This window comes from Nannobrachium achirus (genome assembly GCF_963921795.1).
Source record: "Nannobrachium achirus genome assembly, chromosome: 3".
NCBI classification, from domain to species: domain Eukaryota; kingdom Metazoa; phylum Chordata; class Actinopteri; order Myctophiformes; family Myctophidae; genus Nannobrachium; species Nannobrachium achirus.
In genome coordinates, this window is record NC_137812.1 from 42,525,809 (window position 1) to 42,547,632 (window position 21,824).

General features: G+C 45.1%; 1 protein-coding gene across 1 annotated transcript in view; it reads right to left on the reverse strand.

Moving 5' to 3' along the window:
* The window catches only part of LOC308282264 (amyloid beta precursor protein binding family B member 2-like), a 54,315-nt gene extending 41,820 nt beyond the window's left edge, over positions 1-12,495 (reverse strand). Inside the window, 3 exon segments of the mRNA XM_080722610.1 lie at positions 8,890-9,987; positions 10,740-10,800; positions 12,430-12,495. Of these exon segments, the coding sequence (XP_080578736.1) occupies positions 8,890-9,970 (1,081 nt within the window). The 5' untranslated portion in view covers positions 9,971-9,987; positions 10,740-10,800; positions 12,430-12,495.
* Positions 12,496-21,824: the final 9,329 nt, after the last annotated feature.

Genomic DNA, 21,824 nt, shown 5'->3' on the forward strand with positions numbered 1-21,824 from the left:
GAGAGAGAGAGAGAGAGAGAGAGAGAGAGGGGAGAGAAGGGAGAGCACAGGCAGGGGTGTCACACCAAATTCTGGGCCCTGGGTACAAGGATTCACTGCGGGGCCCCCCATGAATGTTCTTCATAGAGGGGAGGGGGTTTAAGCCATTTAGACTGGGAACGCATTATTTTTTTTTCTTAAATTTTTATCCCACGATTTTTGTAACCCATTTTTTCACCCGGTGCCAATTGCCTAAGCTGTGATCCTGGGCTCTACTCTCCCTCTGCCAACCTGGGGAGGGCCCCGAACTGAGCTCATGCTTCCTTCAATGCATGAGGAGTGAGCAGGCCGCTTCTTATCACCTGACAGGGGGAGCTTCCCCGGTTGGACGTAGCGCGTGGAAGGAACACGTTATTCCAACCAGTTCCATTCCCCTCCATCAGGCGCCCCGGCTGGCCAGGGGGAGGCTTTATAGAGACCAGGATTACTGCATGTTTTTGTGAGGGTATCTACCCTAGGAGACACGGGGAGAACATGCAAACTCCACACAGAAAGGCCCTTTTGCCAACCCCACCTAGGGTGTGGGCACTGATGACGCGGAGGAGGGAACACGCCCCCAGCACCCACAGTGTCCCCCGGCGGGAATCGAACCCAGGACCTTCTAGCTGTGAGGCGACAGCACTACTGACTGCGCCACCGTGCCCCCCTGGGAACGCATTATTACGCGTTATTTTGTGCTTTAACTATTGAAAAAAATAGCAGATCTACAAGCTCACATCGCGGCACTGAGACGTGCCGGACTGCCAGCTTGTAGATCTGCTATTTTTGAAAAATCTTTTGCAAGAAAAGAATGTGTGCAAGTCCCCCATCTCAAAATATTTAGTTCCAGGGACCCCCCAGAAGCAAAATTTTTAGTTACAAATGTTCGCTTAAAAAATACATATATTCAAAGATTTGCACACATTTTCACGACTTTTCAAAAATAGCAGATCTACAAGCTTGCAGCGCGGCACTCCGTGCTGTGCTGTGAGCTTGTTTATCTGCTATTTTTCAATAGCAAAAGTATAAAATAATTAAGGCCCCTCCACCATGGGCCCTAGTAACTCAGTCCCACTTTTCCCCCCCTTGTGACGCCCCTGCTTGGAGAACGGAGGGAGAGAGAGAGGGGGGAAGAGAGGGGAGAGCACTGGTTCTCAAAGTGTGGTCTAGGGACACCCAAGGGGTCCTTACGAGGGTTCCAGGGGGTCCCCAGCTAAATGAGGAACAGCCTTTTAAGGCCTATTTTATTTTCCGGGCTATTTGCACATGGGCAAGATCACAGCTGCGTCACATCGCGACGAGCTGTGAGCTTGTGGCAGTACGTAGATCTGCCATTTTAGAAAAATCTGTTTTGACAAATCTTCTCTTATAGGGTCCCTGGCCCTGTGGGGGTCCTTCCTTGACATGAAAGTAGGTAGAGAGAGTGAGCGAGTGAGAGAGAGAGAGAGAGCAGGTGGGTGGGTGAATAGACGACACAGGACTCACCCACTAAAGTCTGAAAACTTCTTGTATTTTTACTTGCTGCAAACTAGTTCAAATGTGCAGGGCTGTGTTCACTGCAATGCTCACTTACTGTTGTGTGAGAACACCAAGCAAGGGCATCGTCAATACAGTTTCTCAGGTACGTAGTATGTGTGTGTGTGTGTGTGTGTGTGTGTGTGTGTGTGTGTGTGTGTGTGTGTGTGTGTGTGTGTGTGTGTGTGTGTGTGTGTGTGTGTGTGTGTGTGTGTGTGTGTGTGTGTGTGCTTTTTGACTCCTGTGTGTGAAAGCAGTGTAACACCAGCACTCTAATCCACAACATCACCAGAGGATTCTAACATACACCTGGAGAAACAACCGTGTGAGAGCCAGACAAAGAGAGAGAGAGAGAGAGAGAGAGAGAGAGAGAGAGAGAGAGAGAGAGAGAGAGAGAGAGAGAGAGAGAGAGAGAGAGAGAGAGAGAGCGAGAGACTACAGTACAGTACGCATCTCAGCAGCAGTATTTAAGGCCCTTGTTATACGGATACTGCCCTAAATCGTTAATAGACAAATATTTTAATATAATACAGGGGTCTTCAATGTTTTCAGGCCAAGGACCTCTTAGTTGAGAGAGAGATGGAGCAGGGACCCCCACAATCTGTTCATAGAGATTCCAAATAGTTTAATTTTTTGACAGCACAATCATCAGTGTATTTGTAATCATGTCAATGTATGTTTTCAGATATTTAACCACTTGAACCATCAATACTTAATAAACTTGACCTTTCCCTCTGTACTTAGGCTGCTCTTTTTCCCCTCTACACCAAACCTCTTTGCCTAAAATAGCCGATCTACAAGCTCACAATGCCTCGCAGCGCGAGGCGTTGTGAGCTTGTAGATCGGCTATTTTTGGCTAAAGTTCTCAGGAAATAAAATGTTTCTATCATACAAAGATTTGGAGGACCCACTGTAGTAACTCTGAGGACCCCCTAGGGGTCCCGGACCCCCTGTTGAAGACCCCTGTCCTAATATGACAAATATTAATAATAAAGTAGTAATAATATGAATACATCAATTTTATATTACTATATTTATTTCCATATAATTTCATAGCTTGTGTAAGATAAGGGTAAACACTCTCTCTATACCAAAACAATCGATCCTCAATAGAACAATCTTTTATGGAGACTACAGTACCACGATCAATACCTATATACACAAAACCTTAGGGTAGTCCGCTTTGCTACAGTAGACCCATGGGAGGTATTATAGCTACCTGAAGTCCAAATATTACCCATTATCTTTGTCTGCTGCTTCTGAGCTCTGTGAATGAGCCTGAAAATGATTGCTGCCATTTGTTCCATAAAAGCTTTATACCCTGTATATACTATGGGAGAGTGTTTTCTGCTGGTGATTCAGTCCGAGTGTATCAAAGGGTGCGTTCGTAAATGCGCACCGGGTGTGGTTAGGGTTAGGGGTTATGGTTAGGTTTAGGCATAGTTTTACTGAGGTTAAGGTTAGGGTTAGGGATAGGGATAGGGTTAGGCATAGTTTTACTGAGGTTAGGGTTAGGATTAAGGTTGGGTTTAGGCACTCACTACATTGAGCACACCCCCGGTGCGCATTTCCAAACGCACCCTTTGATACACTCGGACTGAAACACCAGCAGAAAACACCATCCCTATATACTATAGCATGTACATGACAACAAAATGTGACATAGCTCTGTTTACACAATGCTGTACCACCTCCAACTGTATATATGTTCCCCCTTTTCAAATGTTTTTATTATATTTTGCTTTGGCAATGTAAACATGTTTTCTCATGCCAATAAAGCTCCTTTGAATTAAAATTGAATTGAATTGAATGAGGAACTGGGAGTACTAGCCATAACATTCACCGGTATCAAAATCACTTTAAATATAAACAAAAGCAAATAACCCATATTATGCCTGTGTGCTGTATGTGTTCAGCCACTGGCTGTAGATTGGATATTTTTTGACACTTTTTGAAAAGGCATTGAAAAATTAAAACTATTTTTTATCGATTACTCACTCCATGGAATAGAAAAAAAGTCATTTTGGGATGAACTATCCCTAAATATTCTTCTAGGTCAGTAGCTCAAGATCTAGATGAGTTCAGAAATAGACCCTTCACAATTATTAAAATAAATGATTGCCTGATCGAGCTAATCACAATTATTTTTCAGAATCATTAGAATCGTTTGTATAAAAACAGCTGGATACATTTCACATAAATGTCATATGTCATTATTTCCACGCTCATTTAACCACTTTCCAAGTTCATCTTTTGGGCATTTAGGGCAAAAATAAAAATGTAGAATACTAGCATGATATACAAGCTCGCAACAAAGCCTAAAAGGCAGACAGACAAGTCATTTTAAATCATAATTTAAAATCATTCATTTATGACAATTACCTACAATTGCTTGGTCTTAGGGGTGGGCGATATGGAAAAATACAATATCACAATATTTTCCCAAGCTGTATCACGATACACGATTTTATCACGATTCTTTTTCACGTTGGTTTTTATGGTTATTTTTCAAGGTACTTGACAAACAATAGACTCTCTGGGTTCCTTTTGGGGTGTCTAAATTGAACTTTACAAGTATGTAACTCTGACAGTATACAAATGAAACCAAATGGACCCTTACGGGTCCATTTGGTTTCATTTGTATACTGTCATAGTTAAGTGGAGACCTTGACATTTTAAAGTTTGAGAACTACTGATTTAGACCAAAATGCAGGTTTAAATTGAATTCTGCAATGAATCTCTGTATTAACGATTAAACAGGATATTTTACAAGGCTCCCTCAATTGTATCACGATATATACGATATCTCTGAAAAGGCATATCGTGGAGACATTGTATCGTCTCAACGATAATTATCACCATATCGCCCACCCCTAGAAACACCAGTGTACTCAGAGCCTCCAAACAGTAAACGGTTAAGGGAGCGTGAGTGAGTCAGCAGAGAAGAGACTGGGGGCTGCATGGGCAGAGCCTTGCTGAAAGGTCTCAACAACAGTAGCGCTCTTTGAGACGCTTTGAGAGACGGGAAGCTCCAAACAGCTGAACACGTGTCAAGAGGTCAAAGCTCCCAGTCTGGCAAAGGGAATGCTGTGTTCCACAGCATGTGTTAACAACAAAAGGACATGGCAGAAGGTGTTTTTTCAAGGGTCAAATTACATGCAACACCCAGCTTTTAACATATGCTCCGAAAGTTAAGTGTGGCCATGGGCGTCACAGGGGGGATAAAAGTGGGACTGAGTCACTATAGGGCCCAAGGGGGCTTGTAGAGCTGCTATTTTTGAAAAGTTATGAAAATGTGTGCAAATCTTTGAATCTATGTATTTTTTAAGCAAACATTTGTAACTCAAATTTTGCTTCTGGGGGGTCCCTGGAACTGAATAGTTTGAGATGGGGGTCCGTGGCCGAATACATATCATTTTGGGGGTCCTTCACATGAAAAGTTTGAGCACCACAGACATAGAAACTTTTTCAAAAAACCTTAGATGGATTTGAAACATTCAAAGACTTGCACACATTTTCAAGATTTTTCAAAAATAGCAGATCTACAAGCTCGCAGTGCGGCACTCGGTGCCGCGCTGTGAGCTTGTATATCTGCTATTTTTTTATAGTTAAAGTACCCAGGGCCCAGAAGTTGGTGCGACACCCCTGAGTGTGGCTAGCAGGTCTTCTGTGAGACGGCCAGCAAGAGGCGAGTTCAGGCAAGCAATGTCTGGCAGCCACACAGCCTTTCTCAGCAATGACTAGCGTTTACAAGCATGACAAACTATGAGTAAGCGAAAACCTCTTAACTGCTTCAAATTGAATTTAGCCATTTAGGTTGCATCAAACGGGTCCAAAACAAGGTTATGGCCTATGTGTCCTTCCATTCAATCTACTTACAGTAGTTTGAACTTGTTATTTGACCTATTACCGGATCAATAATGTGATGGAAGGATTCAAACCTGAAATGCCATTTTATTTTATGTCTCAGCAGGCACATTCCTTCACCGTGGCAAATGGTAAAGCCTAGGTTCTATCGAAACTCCCAGGTTTAGCAAAGCATGGTATTTAATATCATCAGAAGATGATGGAGGAGTTTAACTGTCCCTATGGGGTAAACATTCTGCAAAAGTAGCAGATCTACAAGCTCTCAACGCATTGCAACTTGCAATGTGATGTGTTGTGAGCTTGTACGTAGATCGGCTATCGTCAGCTAGAGAGATTTGGTGTAAATACTAACAGACCTTGTCTAGAGCCCTGTGGGACCCCTGACAACTAAGTATAGGGTTTAAGAGTTTAAATGGGGTTTTGCATCACAAATCACATGCAGGTGGCACACCAGGGGTGAATCAAGGGTAGCGGGTAAGATCCCTACCCTAAGACAGAAAGACAAGGATTTTAAATAAATGCACTAAAAGGCTGCCTACTGTTCCCTCTCTGTAGGAACAACGGTGGCTGTTAGGAGCTCAGAAACTTCCCATGTCCCCGTGTGTCAGTCCCACATGAATGTCTGGGGATCAGCGGGATCAACATGTAAACCTCTTCTCATAACACACACAGCCCCAGGTACATATCGTCGTTGTTGGGTGGAAACCTTGTACAGTATGTCCCAAAACTCGTCGTCTTGCATTTATCATTTTAAAAATGATTGAAACTAGCGAAAACAGCCGATCTACAAGCATGTGCTTGTAGTTCACTACCTTTGTGCGACGGCCTTCTATGATGAAGCAGGGCTTTACTTTGTGAAAAAAACGTACAAATTTGAAACTTGGAGATACGAGGTTTCTGCCCGACAGTGACGATGTGGTGGGGCTCAAATGTAATGCTGAAGATCCACCGTCCTCTGTGTACGTGTGCGTGCGTGCATGCGCGTGTGTGTGTGTGTGTGCGTGTGCGTGTGTTAACTGCATCCTAACAGTAAATATTTACGGCTTGTTTCCAGCTCCTCATGTGTTTAGTGCAGTGCAGCAAGATAAAGGAGCAAGATGGACGGGTGGATAGGGGGAGAAAAAAAAATCAAAGAATCGCAAGACTCAGCGAATCAGAAAAAGATAAATGCAGCCCAGGGGCAAGAAGACAAATGTCAGACAAGGTTATGCCAGGACAATGAGGGCTACGAAACTGAAGGCATGCAGCGCTGGAGGAAAAGACCGAATGATTAGAGGAAGATAGAGAGACAAAGACGCACTGTATTTCACCTCCACTTCCCACCGCTTGACCAGTGACTGACAGCCACACAAACACACACACGCTTGTATCACTATGCTTGTGAGGACATCAACATTTTTAAGACGGCATTGAAAATAGCTGATAATAGATGGAAAGTTGCAGAGAAAATTGCAGATCTACATTACAAGCTAATTCTTCGGTGAGTGACCTCAGCACACAACTAAGTATAAAATAGGGAAATCTCTAACACCAACTCTTAAACCTAAACTCTAAATGTGTATTCCTTCCTCCTAACCATTACCCAAACCTGAATCCTGTTTCAAATTTATCTTGTGAGGACCTGGAAAAATGGTCCCCACAATGACTATCTTCTTACAACAAATACAGGGTTGCATCTCTGCAATCTACGTATCTCGAGAACTATTCGACCGACCGACTTCAAAATCACCACGCGGGCAGTGCCCGGCATCGAGTCGGTGGGATAGGCGGTTGTCAAGAACCCCCAGAAAAGGCTCTGGCCGTGGCCCAAATCAGGACATGGACAAACAGGTATAGAGATCTCCATATATGGGCATAAAATGGACAGAGACAAACGGTTACAACGAGTACTCTGATAACGTGTATAACAGGTATAGAGGGTACAGTATATGCATCATACTGTATGCCACTCAAGATCAGCGCCATGGACAGACTGAGTGGCAAAACATAAAACAGCATGAAGCATTTGAGTTTGGAAGTGCTCCTCCTCACTCCTGCTGACTCCTCATGACTCTGTTTTTGCCACTCAGTAGGCGTTACAGCATAACTTCCGGGTGTGATGATGTCATGCGCATAGCCTCTATATCAGGGGTCTTCAACGTTTTCAGGCCAAGGACCACTTAGCTGGGAGAGAGATGAAGCAGGGACCCCCACAACCTTTTCATAGATTCCATGTAGTTTCATCATTTGACAGCACAATCATCGTGTGTTTTGGATTCATGTCAATTTGTGTTTTCAGATATTTAACCACCTGAACCGTCAATACTTAATAAACTTAACCTTTCACTCCGTACTTGGTCTGCTCTTTTTCCTCTATAATCCAAAACTCTGCCGAAAATAGCCGATCTACAAGCTCACAACGCCTCGCAGCGCGAGGCGTTGTGAGCTTGTAGATCTGCTATTTTTGGCTAAAGTTCTCAGAATATGGACACGGGTTCAAGTGGTTAATACAAAAAAGCTTCCTATCACAAAAAGATTTGGAGGACCCCCTGTAGTAACTCTGAGGACCCCCTAGGGTTCCCGGACTCCCTGTTGAAGATCCCTGCTCTATTGCATAACAAGCTAGGGCATTCACTGTGTATTTGCACCATTCTCAACTTGCATCATTCCCGAGTAGGCCGGTGCCTAACGGCACTGTTCTAGTTTCTATCATTTTACTATACATATACGTGTGGGGACACACACACACACACGCACACACACACACACACACACACACACACACGCACACGCACACACACGCACACATAAATATAGACCTAAGTGGACACACCAGTTGAAACAGGAAGCAGCTGACCTAGCTTCCCATCCACTCTCTGGGGCCTCAGTACCACTTCCTGCTCTAAAGGGATTCTGGGAGTTATACTGTAGGGGAGGCTTTACTGTTTATTATTCAGGTTCCAGCACATATACTGGCGTTCAGTGCATGTAGCCACGTACACACACACACACACGCACGCAGACACGCACGCGCGTACACGCACAGTCGCACACACGCACGCACACGCACAAAATACTGGTCATCCGAGAGAAAACATGTCATCAACATACGGTAACAGGGAAACCACTAAATTGCACAGAGGAAAAACACAGCAGCTGACCTCACACACCACAAGCTCATAACTGACCGTAAGATGCTGTAAGCATACGGTATCTGTAGTCTGTTTGTGTGTGTGAAAAGGAAAAGGAAATTGTATTAAAAACTTTAGCCATTTTGCAGATGCTCTTGTCAATTCAATTGGTGGTACATTAGGGTTCATTTTTAAATGAACACAGAGGATTTTACTTGCGTGTGTGTGTGCGTGTGTGTGTGCGTGTGTGTGTGTAGGTGTGTGTGTGTGTGTGTGTGTGTGTGTGTGTGTGTGTGTGTGTGTGTGTGTGTGTGTGTGTGTGTGTGTGCGTGTGTGTGTGTGTGTGCGTGTGTGTGTGTGTGTCTCTGTCTGCACGTACCCGTCTCCTCTGGGGTGATGCTGTCCTGGGACAGGGTGGTCCAGCTGGACTCCTCGTCACTGGGGTTCAGATTCTGGATGCGGTTCAGAGCGCAGTCCGTCTTGGCGCCCGTCCTCCTGTCCTTCTTTGTCTCCGGTGAGGAGGAGGAGGAGGAGGACGCGGAGGAGGCCACAGAGAGCAGGGGAGCGTCCTCGGGGCTGGCCTGCCTGGGCGGGGAGGGAGGAGGAGGCACCGGGGAGTCTTTGCTGGATCTGAGGAGCTTGAGGTTGGGGTGGAGGTCAGAGATGAGCGCGATGCCAGGAGGAGCTTTGAGGTTCTCTAGCGGACTCTCATCCCGTATCACCAGCAGAGGCCTCTTCTCCTCCACCTCCTGCTCCCCCGGCCCCTCCTCTCCCTCTTCCTCGATCTTCATTTTCAACATAATTTCCTTCTCGGACAAGATGCTGATGTCGTCGCCGTCCTCCGCGTTCTCGTCGAGACCCGGACCCGCGTTGTTGGAGTTCAGCTCCGCCTCCGGAACCACAATGACGTTCCACTGCTCCTCCTCCCGACCGGGGTCTGGGTCGGCGATGGGATCGGGGCAGGACGGCTCGCGGCTGAGCTCAATAACATCGCTGTCGTCGTCGTCGTCGTCGTCACCTTCATCTTCGCCGTGGTCTCGCTCGTTATTGGTCAGAGTCTGAGCGTGGCATTCCGTGGCCACGTTGACGTTGTCCTCTGGTGGGTTGTTGGACTCGGGCTCGGACGACTCGGCATCCGTGGTGTTCTTGTTGTGATCCTGGCCAGCCTTACGGAGCTGGTTCACGCCGTTCTTGGCCAGCTTAGGGTTGTTGGGGGTCAACGATGTGGGCGAGGACGATGGCGACGTGGAGGAAGGGGGCGCGCCGTCTCCCAGGCCCAGGCCCATGGCAGACTGGATACTGGTGAGGGCATACTTTTTGCGACACTTGGGCGGCGTGGCGGAGCCCTGTTTGATGACCTCGCCGCTAAGCAGCTGGTTGTGGGAGGAGCGGAGGCTGAGCGAGGTGGGGGGAGTGGCGGCAGGGCCGTTACGATTGGTCACATCCACCGACATCATCATGACACGAGAGGGGTTAACTGTAAGAGAGAGAGAGACAGAGAGAGAGACAGAGACCGGAAGTGAGTGTGTACAACTGTGAGTAGTATTAATAATATGCTGTATATACGCCACCTGGATCAATCAGCACCAAATATATATCTTTATATATCTGATCTTGACAGCATATGAGCCAGTGTGGAACCTCCTGATCATTTCTGTGTCTAAATTAAAGACCAGAAGTGGCATCAGTGCCCCACAGGCTGGCAGTATTGGCCGATATATTGATATCATAATGTCTTACTTCACAATATTGGTATCATCCCCGAAAATTCAGGCAGGCTAAATTTAAATAATCTGTGATTATTTGTATACATTTTAATTACTTTATTCTTGTTGCATATTTTACACTATGTATCTACCAACCTAATCTGTATGTTGTTGTTTTTTCTTGTGGAGAAATGTGTAACTCGATTTCAAAGATTATTAGACTATATTATTTGCATGGGTTCATAATATACAGTACTTGTGTGACTAAATTGTAATGCAAAGGACATGGACCACATAATAAACTCATGCAGGAATAGACAGCAATAATATTAGAATTTTCACATCTGAATCTCATTTAAATCTCGACAGGAAGCTTCACACTCACAAAATGACAGGCAAACACAGGACAGATGCGTGTGTGTGTGTGTGTGTGTGTGTGTGTGTGTGTGTGTGTGTGTGTGTGTGTGTGTGTGTGTGTGTGTGTGTGTGCGCGTACGTGCGTGTATGCACATGCATATTGTACCTTACAGGAGGTCGGTCATGGACTGGTCACGATGCTGGTTTCACTAGCTGCAGCAGCAGATCTGAACAAGATACAGGGGATGAGAAAACAAGGAAAAGTAAGGTCAGACAAGGAATGTGGAGAATCCTGAGAACTCCTAGGGTTGACCCCAGAGACACAGCCACCCATGTGGAACCTAACTCCTACCGGTTGCTAAGGAGACACTGAAGCAGCGGAGAACCTGCTGACAGGTCATGCTATACGGTATGTGTGTGTGTGTGTGTGTGTGTGTGTGTGTGTGTGTGCGTGTGTTCCTGCACAGTGAGCAGTGTCTCCACATGTTGCTGAGACCAACACACTCTCAATCGAGATTTCATGGGACAAATGTGACGTCAAACGTTTGACAGGAAGGGGGTCATCTGGTGCCGTCCCAGACCCAGACTTCCGCACTCCAAGAATGCGGAAGTGCCGTTCTCAAACCCAAGACGTAAAAGTGTGACCCTCAGCCAAAAAACTGTTAAAACCACAGAAGCATGCCGTCTAAAGCGGACTGGGGCCACGAGACGCACCGCCAAGCAAGCCGTGAGGCGAGCGAGTCGCCGTGCAGAGAGATGCGAGTTAATGTCCCGATAGGGACAGAATCATCACTCAAATCCCCCCTAGTCAACATGTGCCATTTTAACCCCCCCTTCTAGTCAAAGGTTTGACTGCTTGGGACATCCGTCCCAAGAAGTCACCCGTTTGATCCATATTTTGATTAGATGTGGTACCAGTATAAGACTCCCTAATCGGGAGACTCAGCTGGCTTTATCTGCCTTGTCCCGCCCTGGTTCCGCCTTTTTTATGTTGAATTTGCTAAAACATAATTTTTGGAGAAGTAAAAACATTTAAGAACATGCTCAGTCACTATACTGCCACTGAGCAGTTCCATTTTACTGAAACCAAGTTTGAAATTAGAATTGAACACACAGAATAACAATACGAAGCAACTGAATTAAAATGGTAGTGGATGGAGTGTCCCACCGAGTGTCCCACCAAGACACAGCAACCAATGAGTGTGAAGAGGGGCGGGACAACGGGCGGGACTTGACAAAGGGTGAATTGCAATAACAAAGGTAATATCATATATATATATGTAATATTATATATATATACTTATGTACTGTACTATAGGGGTGGGAGATATGGAAAAATACAAAATCACGATATTTTCCCAAGCTGTATCACGATACACGATTTTATCACGATTCTTTGTCACATTGGTTTTTATGGTTAATTTTCAAGTTACTTGACAAAAACTAGATTCTCTGGGTTCCTTTTGGGAGGTCTAAATTCAACTTTACAAGTATGTAACTCTGACGGTATACAAATTAAACCAAATGGACCCGTAAGGGGAGACCTCGACATTTTCAAGTTTGAGAACTACGGATTTAGACGAAAATGCAGGTTTAAATTGAATTCTGCATTGAATCTCTGTATTAACGATTAAACAGGATTTTTTACAAGGCTCCCTCAACTGTATCACGATATATACGATACCTCTGAAGAGGCATATCGTGGAGACATTGTATCGTCTCAACGATAATTATCACCATATCGCCCACCCCTACTGTACTATATGTACAGTACATAATTATATAAATATATAAACAGTGTTTACAATGAGCTCTTTGACGTGGTCAGAGAGCTAACAGGGTGCTAGCTACCATACCAGAGGAGCAGGGGGTTGATGGAAACTCCACGATGGACAGGGTCCATGCTGATAGGCACGGCCTCTCTCTTCAACCAATCACAGGGCCTCAGGGCAACCAACTTCCTGAGAGAGACGAACAAATAAAACAGGATTAATGCTGGACAGGGAGTAGACTAGAGCAAGGCTGAGCAGGAGTGAGAAAACGAATCAGAGGGAGAACGAGAGAGAAGGAGGGGGGAGGGGTCTGCAGGACACCAGAGGGACAAATAAAGATATCAATTATTCACAACCTCTGATCAAACATTAATACGCAAGGTGTGTGTGTGTGTGTGTGTGTGTGTGTGTGTGTGTGTGTGTGTGTGTGTGTGTGTGTGTGTGTGTGTGTGTGTGTAAGGAACATAAGGCTCATTTTGTAGAAAGCTCATATTTCTTCCTTTGGCGCAGTCAGCCAATTGACTGAAGCCATCATAAACTTCATGTCATAGGAGACTTGTAAATTCCTCCTACACAAAACGCACACATATGCACGGCACGCACACACACACACACACACACACACACACACACACACACACACACACACACACACACACACACACACACACACACACACACACACACACACACACACACACACACACACACACACACAGAGTGTGAGCTGCATATTGTATAATGTATATAGGCAATACACAAGCTTTAAAGGATCCCTAGCTAATAAGCCTTATATGCATTAATACGTTATAATTGCCCTCCGTAACTAAAAATGATAAACTTAAATTAAAAACAACGCCTGTCGCAAGTTGATGTCATTTGTGGTCCAGCCCAATGAATGTATGGAATGCATGTGCTAATGAAACATTGTTTTGATGCTCATTTTAACCTTGGGAAGTATTTAAGTTGTTTTTGAGCTGTGGTCAACTGCTCCTCAGAATGACTTTGTCTGTTCCTATCTATGTCCCTACCTATGTTCCTATGTAGCATGAGCTGCAATAACGCTGGTGACAAAGTGGCGCTGTTGCGTCACACACACACACACACACACGCACACACACACACACACACACACAGCTGCAATAGCGCTGGTGACCAAGTGGTGCTGTTGCGTCACACACATGCACGTGCACACACACACATGCACGCACACACACACACGTGCACGTGCCACTGAAATGAACTGCTACACACACACGGCCACACGCACACGCACCACCGCTCACTTCAAACATGGTTTGATTTTAATTTGCACATGCATCCCCCATTAGCCTAGTAAACGACCAAAATCTAATGAAATGGTTTCCGGAAGAGGGCGGGTACGAGGCTAATCCCCCATACATTCCATGGGAAAAATTAGAGAGGGATCTTTTTAAGTCTGTTAGAGACAATGTGATTAGCATGGTTAGATTCCACTAAAAAATGTGACACTAAATCTGTGCTTGGCACAATGAAGATTTTGCTAATCTATAAACAGATTACTGCATGTCTGCCGGTCATCATGGGATAAAAATAAAACAGAGAAATTGAGCACATTCATCATCAATTAGAAAAGTCCTCCATTCGAATCCCTTTGGGGTTATGAGCTGAACTGACAGAGAATTCTGGCTAATAACGCTACCATAACGATTATGCATCACAAAGCTGAAGGAAAAGCCATGTTGAAGACTGCAGCAGGCAGCAATAAGAAACTGCATTACACAAGTGAAGGACAATAGACAAATGAACTCCACAAGAAACAACCCTGCTAATCTCAATGACAGCCTAACAGACAGGATAGGATATTACGATATTACGATATTATGTGGATCTTGGGATCCATATAGAACAGGGGTCTTCAACAGGGGGTCCGGGACCCCTAGGGGGTCCTCAGAGTTACTACAGGGGGTCATCCAAATCATCCAAACCTTTTTATATTAACAAGTTAACAACTTGAACTTGACCCTAGTGTCCATATTCTGAGAACTGTAGCCAAAAATAGCAGATCTACAAGCTCACATCGCCTCGCGCTGCAATGTGTTGTGAGCTTGTAGATCGGCTATTTTCGGCAAAGAGGTTTAGTGTAGAGGGGAAAAAGAGCAGACTAAGTACAGAGTGAAAGGTCAAGTTGATTAGGTAATGACGGCTCAAGTGGTTAAATATCTGAAAACACAAATGAACATGAATCCAAAATACACTGATGATTGTGCTGCCAAACAATGATACTACTATGGAATCTATGAACAGGTTGTGGGGATCCCTGCTTCATCTCTCTCTCAACTAAGGGATCCTTGGCCTGAAAACGTTGAAGACCCCTGCGATGAAAGATACTTCTTCATTACTAAACTGACAACGTCTCGATCCGCAGGGGATTCTCTTCAGGTCATATGATTCATGCACACCTGTTGACTTCCTTATAATTATGTACCCTATTGTCTGTCACTCCCCCACTGTGTGCCACCCCCAGATAATCACAGCAGGTGTGACTCATCGTCATCCCCCTTAAAGTGACCTAGATGGGATATACAAGTATATACAAGATGGGATATACAAGCTCACAGTGCAGCGCTGTGAGCTTGTATATCTGCTATTTTTCACTGGTTAAAGCATTCAATAATTCTAGGCCTAAATGGTGTAAGTTACTTTCTTCTTTCCTTGAATGTTATTTGCCATTCAAGGAGTGTGTGTGCAATGTTTGGCATGGATAGGGGCAACGGTGGCGGAGATAAGAGTAGGGGCAAAAATGTGACGTGTGATGGACAGACAGACGGACAGACGGACAAACGGATGGACGAACAGACAGACAGCCGGTGGAGCTTTTCATAGTAACGCAAGGTTTGGTGTAGAGGGGGAAAAGAGCAAACTAAATACAGAGTGAAAGGTCAAGTTGATTAGGTAATGACGGTTCAAGTGTTTAAATATCTGAAAACACAAATTGACATGAATCCAAAATACACTGATGATTGTGCTGTCAAACAATGAAACTACTGTATATGGAATCTATGAAAAGGTTGAGGGGGTCCCTGCTTCATCTCTCCCTCAACTAAGGGGTCCTTGGCCTGAAAACGTTGAAGACTCCTGGTATATAGGGTTAAAGTGTTTAAATGAGTGCTGTCAAGACTCAAGAGCCTCAGAGGCTGAATGCAGATGTGAGCTCCAGTGTCTCCAGCGTCACTGGCGTTCCACCAAGATACAGATTGGACTGTGAGAGGGAGGGAGTATATGTATGCACAAACACATTGATTGATGGAGAAAGCACATGCACGTATCCTCCACACATTGCAGACAGACACGCACGCACGCATGCACAGTCGCACACACACACACACACACACACACACACACACACACACACACACACACACACACACACACACACACACACACACACACACACACACACACACACACACACACACACACACACACACACACACACACACACACACACACACACACACACACACACACACACAAGTCTGATGTAAAAGTCAGCCAAGGACAGAGCAGTAAGATGATGCATAAAAGGGCATCATAAAATAACAACATAAAAATGTGTTGCATTCAAGGCATTCTTTCTTAGCTGCTTGACTCTTGCCGCAACAGGCCCAAATACCTGTGTGTGTGTGCGTGCGTGCGTGCGTGCGTGCGTGCGTGCGTGCGTGCGTGCGTGCGTGCGTGCGTGCGTGCGTGCGTACTGCATGCCTTAGAAAAATTGTTTCACTTGACTCAAATAACAACCATTCATAATCAGTGAAGTCTGTAAACACAATACAAGGATCTATATGATACTTGGACTGCCCTGAGGGCAGGGCCTCAACAACAAACTGCAGCTGCATATCAGTCTATCTGATATCTATACTATAATTTCGCGAATGTCTGAGTGAGTGTCTGTCTGAGTGTCTGTCACAGCGTTTCTCCTCAGTGGCTGGAGCAATTGATCTGAAATCGCATCACCATAAGCATATGAACACACCTGACATAACTGTGAAGCCCGTTTGTCACTTTCACAAATCGTATGCTGTATATTAGCATTTTTATGGTGTATCTACTATCTATTCTGCATCTAGCATGAGGCACATCTATTCTGCATCTAGCTTGAGGCAAAATGTTTAACCAGCTCTGTGTGTGTGTGTGTGTGTGTGTGTGTGTGTGTGTGTGTGTGTGTTTGTGTGTGTGTGTGTGTGTGTGTGTGTGCAGGCAGGCGGGTGTGTGTGCAGGCGGGTGGGCGGGCGGGCTGGGTGGGGGGGGGGGGGGAACAGTATCTCTGTAGCCATTAAACAAAACGGGTTTCTTACATTGATGCTCCTACATCATGCAAGCACCAGTTAAAGTTACTTTCCATCCCTCATATACTGTGTGCACAGTGCACATCCCATAACCCACACACTGCACATCATTTTGGAGCTCATATCTTTGAACGGGCAAGGGCTAGTAATGATAATTCACCGACAGCTCAGAGCTACAAGTGCTGGTGCAAATCAAATTATAACATAGCCGTAGAACACATTTGACATTTGATTTTTAAGAGCATTCCTCAAGCCTTCTGATGGGTGAACAGAGAACAAAATTGTTGACCCTGACAACATTTCCGTACAGTACACAGGTAAATCCTCAGTGCTGATTTATTCATTTGCAATTCTGAGACTGGACAAATGTAACCAAATGGACGCATTACACCCCTTTGCACACTCTCAGAGTTAAATTTAGTATGTAGAACTAGTCAGAATGGGATCTGGATTCCATTGGATGGAGGACTGAGCTAGCTGTGTCGCTGCACTTGGGACGCTGTGGGATGGGCCCCAAGGAAGCCATAAAGGGCCCCCATAGGCCCTCTGCTGTGGACACAGTGGTGTAGCCTTAATTACAAGGACCCACTGTGGGCAAGAACCACTGGCAATACTAAAGAAAGAGACATAAACACACACACACACACACACACACACACACACACACACACACACACACACACACACACACACACACACACACACACACACACACACACACACACACACACACACACACACACACACACACACACACACACACACACACACACACACACACACACAGAACCTTTGCACATGGGTACGCAGTTGAAAACAGTTAAGGAATGTATGAGTTGAGGTTGGAAGACAAACATGCAAAAAAAAAAAAAAAAAACTCACGCACTAACACTCACACAGACACACAAACCAGGGGGGTGGGTAATAAGAGCTAGGATGTGGCGCAATGAGACCTTTAACTTCTAACCCTTTGGTCGACCCATGCTGTGTGTGTGTGTGTGTGTGTGTGTGTGTGTGTGTGTGTGTGTGTGTGTGTGTGTGTGTGTGTCACGGTGGGAGACCGGCTTGAGATAGAATGAAGGGAGCAGCTGCAAATCTCCCATTCCACCATCTCTCTCTTTTGCTCTCTATCTATCCCTCTGTGTGTGTGTGTGTGTGTGTGTGTGTGTGTGTGTGTGTGTGTGTGTGTGTGTGTGTGTGTGTGTGTGTGTGTGTGTGTGTGTGTGTGTGTGTGTGTGTGTGTGTGTGTGTGTGTGTGTGTGTGTGTGCGTGTGTGCGCGTGCCTACCAGAAACTATGGAAAGACAGAAGGAGAGACAGAAGGAAAGACTGACATACTAACAGACAGACGCAGAGAATGCATTGAATTCATGGCCAAGTGGAGAGAGCAGCCAAGGACTCACTCTACAATTAGAAAGCCCTCTTCTTCCAACCTTCTTTTTCAAACTTCTTCTTTGCCATTCTAATCTTTTCTAGTCCCAATCCATCATCTATTCTCCAGGCTTTCTCTTTTTTTTCTCCACGACACAAGATTTGTGTTGCTAAGATGTTTGTCTTTTGGAATATATTTTTGAAAATAGCAGATCTATGACAGAATTGTGAGATTGTAGACTGGCTAATGGCTATTTTCAATTAGCATTTAAACTGATTCTTATGCTATATGTGTACATTTAGCTGGGGTTCCCCTGGAACCCCCTTGAGGACCGCTGGGGGTCCCTGGACCCCACTTTGAGAGCCACTGTGTTAAGAACGTTGAACTCATTAAAACAGGACAGGGAGTCTGGATATGCCAATAAAAAAAGACAGGTTTCTCACCACTACACCCTGATTTACAACTACTCTTCCCCCCTCCACTTCTCTTCTGAGAAGAAAACCCATCTGTCCCGTCCCCCCCCAAAAAGAAAACACAAAATAGTGAAAAGAGAAGCAAAACCATCACAGCTTGAAGCTGGCCGGTGGAAAACAATGTGGACGGATTCATGTGAACGAGGCGAGGAACGCAGAGCAGAAAAGGCAAGCCGGTGTTTGTGTAACTTTTGGATTCGGACGTGAGAGTGCAAGCCAGCTGCATAATCGAGGACAATCTCTCCAGATCTTTCCATGCTCTATTTTCATTGGCTGCATCTTGAGGCCCAGGCCTCTTAAAGCTGCTGCTATCAGCATCCAGGACCGGCTAGGAGACCAGCAACACTTCTAACCATGGATATTGATAATCATTAACCACAATTAATTCATCTTCAATTCACATTTCTAACTGTATAACTAATGTGTTTTATTATATTGTAATATATAGTCTAATATGCAAAGTCAATGATGGATTCCCAGTTCCCTGCATCCATTATATCCATTATCCATGTAAGTGATTGCACAGCTGACAGTTTCCAAATACACAGATGGAATTTTAAGATGCATCAATCAACACAACACATTAAAGGACAACTGTAGTCTGATTTCAGACTCAGCTGACTCTTGAGTCTAACACTGTGACCCGTCTGAACGATTTACAGGGGAGGGACTTTTGTGCGAGCGTGCACGCGTGCGGCAGCTCGCGAGTGATCGCGACCGCACCGTGATCGCGACGCACGGTCGTGGCGTGTGTGTGTCTGTCTGTGCCTGTGACCGCTTCCACACAGAACTGCGACCAGATCATGTAATCAACATTAACAGCTTGGTGAAATCAGCACGAGCGCGTGCGTGTGTGCCTGCCTGCCTGGTGTGTGTGAACTTTGTTTGAATCGTTTCAACTGCTGCGCGGATCGGATATTCGCGTTAGACCCAACCCCACCCCCTGCGCTTATTGGAAAGCCGCAATTTTGGGTTGCTAAACTGCTGATTCATTTACTCTGCTCCAGACCAGAGAAACAGTCCACTCTGAGAGTGGGCGGGGTCTATGGGCTGGCAGGCTAGGACAACTGATTATCTCCAAACGATTGAGAGAGTGTGTGTGTGTGTGTGTGTGTGTGTGTGTGTGTGTGTGTGTGTGTGTGCGTGCGTGCGTGCGTGCGTGCGTGTTCAACCGGTAATAAGAGGAAGGGGCAACCTAGAGAACAATATGTCATCCTCACATTTTGGTTCCGGCATAACAACGGAAGTGGTAGAACTTTGAAGAGGCCCAGCCCTGTATGTGTGTGTGTGTGTATCCTTATACTGTCAATGGAAGGAAATAACAGAGACAATGTAACACTCTTTGACTGAGGCTGTAGCCTAAACATGACTTCATATACACAAACACCACTAATACTGTACAATACATACTGGGATACAACTATGCATGCATGAATACACACGCGCACACACACCCACACCCACACACACACACACACACACACACACACACACACACACACACACACACACACACACACAGTGTACCTTTTTTGTCATTTATAACCCTAAAACCTATTTTTGGCATCTAACACCGGTGTGCAATTAATTATAAATCAGGCAGAACTACAACCCAAACTCCTAAACCTAAACTCTAAAAACCGGAACCCGAATCTTACAGTATGTGTGGTGTGCCTAATCTGTTTAACCATAAAAAGAATCTCTTGTGAAGACCAGGAAAATTGTCCTTAAGTTTATTTCTCAAATTTGAATATATTTGTATATTTGTGGGGACATTTGGCCCTCACCACACACACACACACACACACACACACACACACACACACACACACACACACACACACACACACACACACACACACACACACACACACACACACACACACACACACACACACACACACACACACACACACACACACACACACACACACACACACACACACAGAGTTGCCAGTGGTCCATGTGATCCCATGACCAGACATTGTCCTTGTAGTAGTAATGTATAGTGAGTGGTGAGTGTGAAGGACATACAGGAATAGACACAGACCCGACTATAATTTCGACATGCTCCTTCACAGCTTAAAGTACACATGAAGTCTGCTTCTGTGTGCACTTGTCCCAGTGTACTATGGAAAAGGTGTAATTTCCTTCTTCCGTGGTTTTCATGGGCGGGAGAGCAAGACATGAAAAAAATGACCACAAACTAAAGGAGAGAATAGAGGAATTTTCAGGGTGTGCCAAAGAATTTCTGGTATGTCTCTATTTGGGTGGGTGGGTCACAGAGGCTGAGGCCAGGGGGGCTTTGAGTCTCTTAATTACTTGACAAAAGGGCAAGCAAACAAACATACACACACACACACACACACACACACACACACGTCTGTACATGCATGCAGTATATACCTTATGGACAGAGGCTAGGACCTAAATGCTGGCTACCGCCACATGCATGTGTACATTTTTCATTTGTTGGCCCAAACTAGCTATGCTGTGATCAAAAGAAAGTTACAAAACAATGAGTAACTGGAGGAGACAGAGGGGCAGGTATAAATACCTGAATGAAAGTCTCTCTTCTCTTCGGATCAGGACACACAGACAGTCGTCTAAACGGCTGACGAGTCAGCGGAGTCAGCGGAGGTTCACCTGAAAAAGAGAATAGATTTGAGCACTGGAATGGTTATACACTAGTCCTGGGGTCTTCAACGTTTTCAGGCCAAGGACCCCTTAATTGAGAGAGAGATGAAGCAGGGACCCCCAGATTCCATTCCATATATTAGTTTCATCGTTTGACAGCACAATCTTCAGTGTATTTTGGATTCATGTCAATTTGTGTTTTCAGATACCGGTATTTAACCACTTGAACTGTCAATACTTAATAAACTTGACCTTTCATTCTGTAATTAGTTGTCTCTTTTTCCCCTCTACACCAAAGCTCTTTGCCAAAAATAGCCGATCTACAAGCTCAAGAGCACAACACGATGTATGTATCTATTTCCCCTGATAGTTCACCTATATTATGACAGGCCCAGAATAGGGATGCTAGGGTTAAGGGTTCATGTGGTTAATCTGTAATGTACATGTCCTCATGCAACCTTTGAGTCTGGACTCCCTCAGACATCTGACTAATGAAAGGTCCTGCATTCCTGTATCAGCAGTTGGCACATGATGGCACTTTAGCTTCAGGAGTGTCCATGCTCCATTATGCTTAAAGGATACCTCATGCATTTGATCCTATTCAGTACACTGTAGCTAGCTACTTTGTGGTATTGTTCCAATGACTGCTGCTGGACACTGACAGTGCACA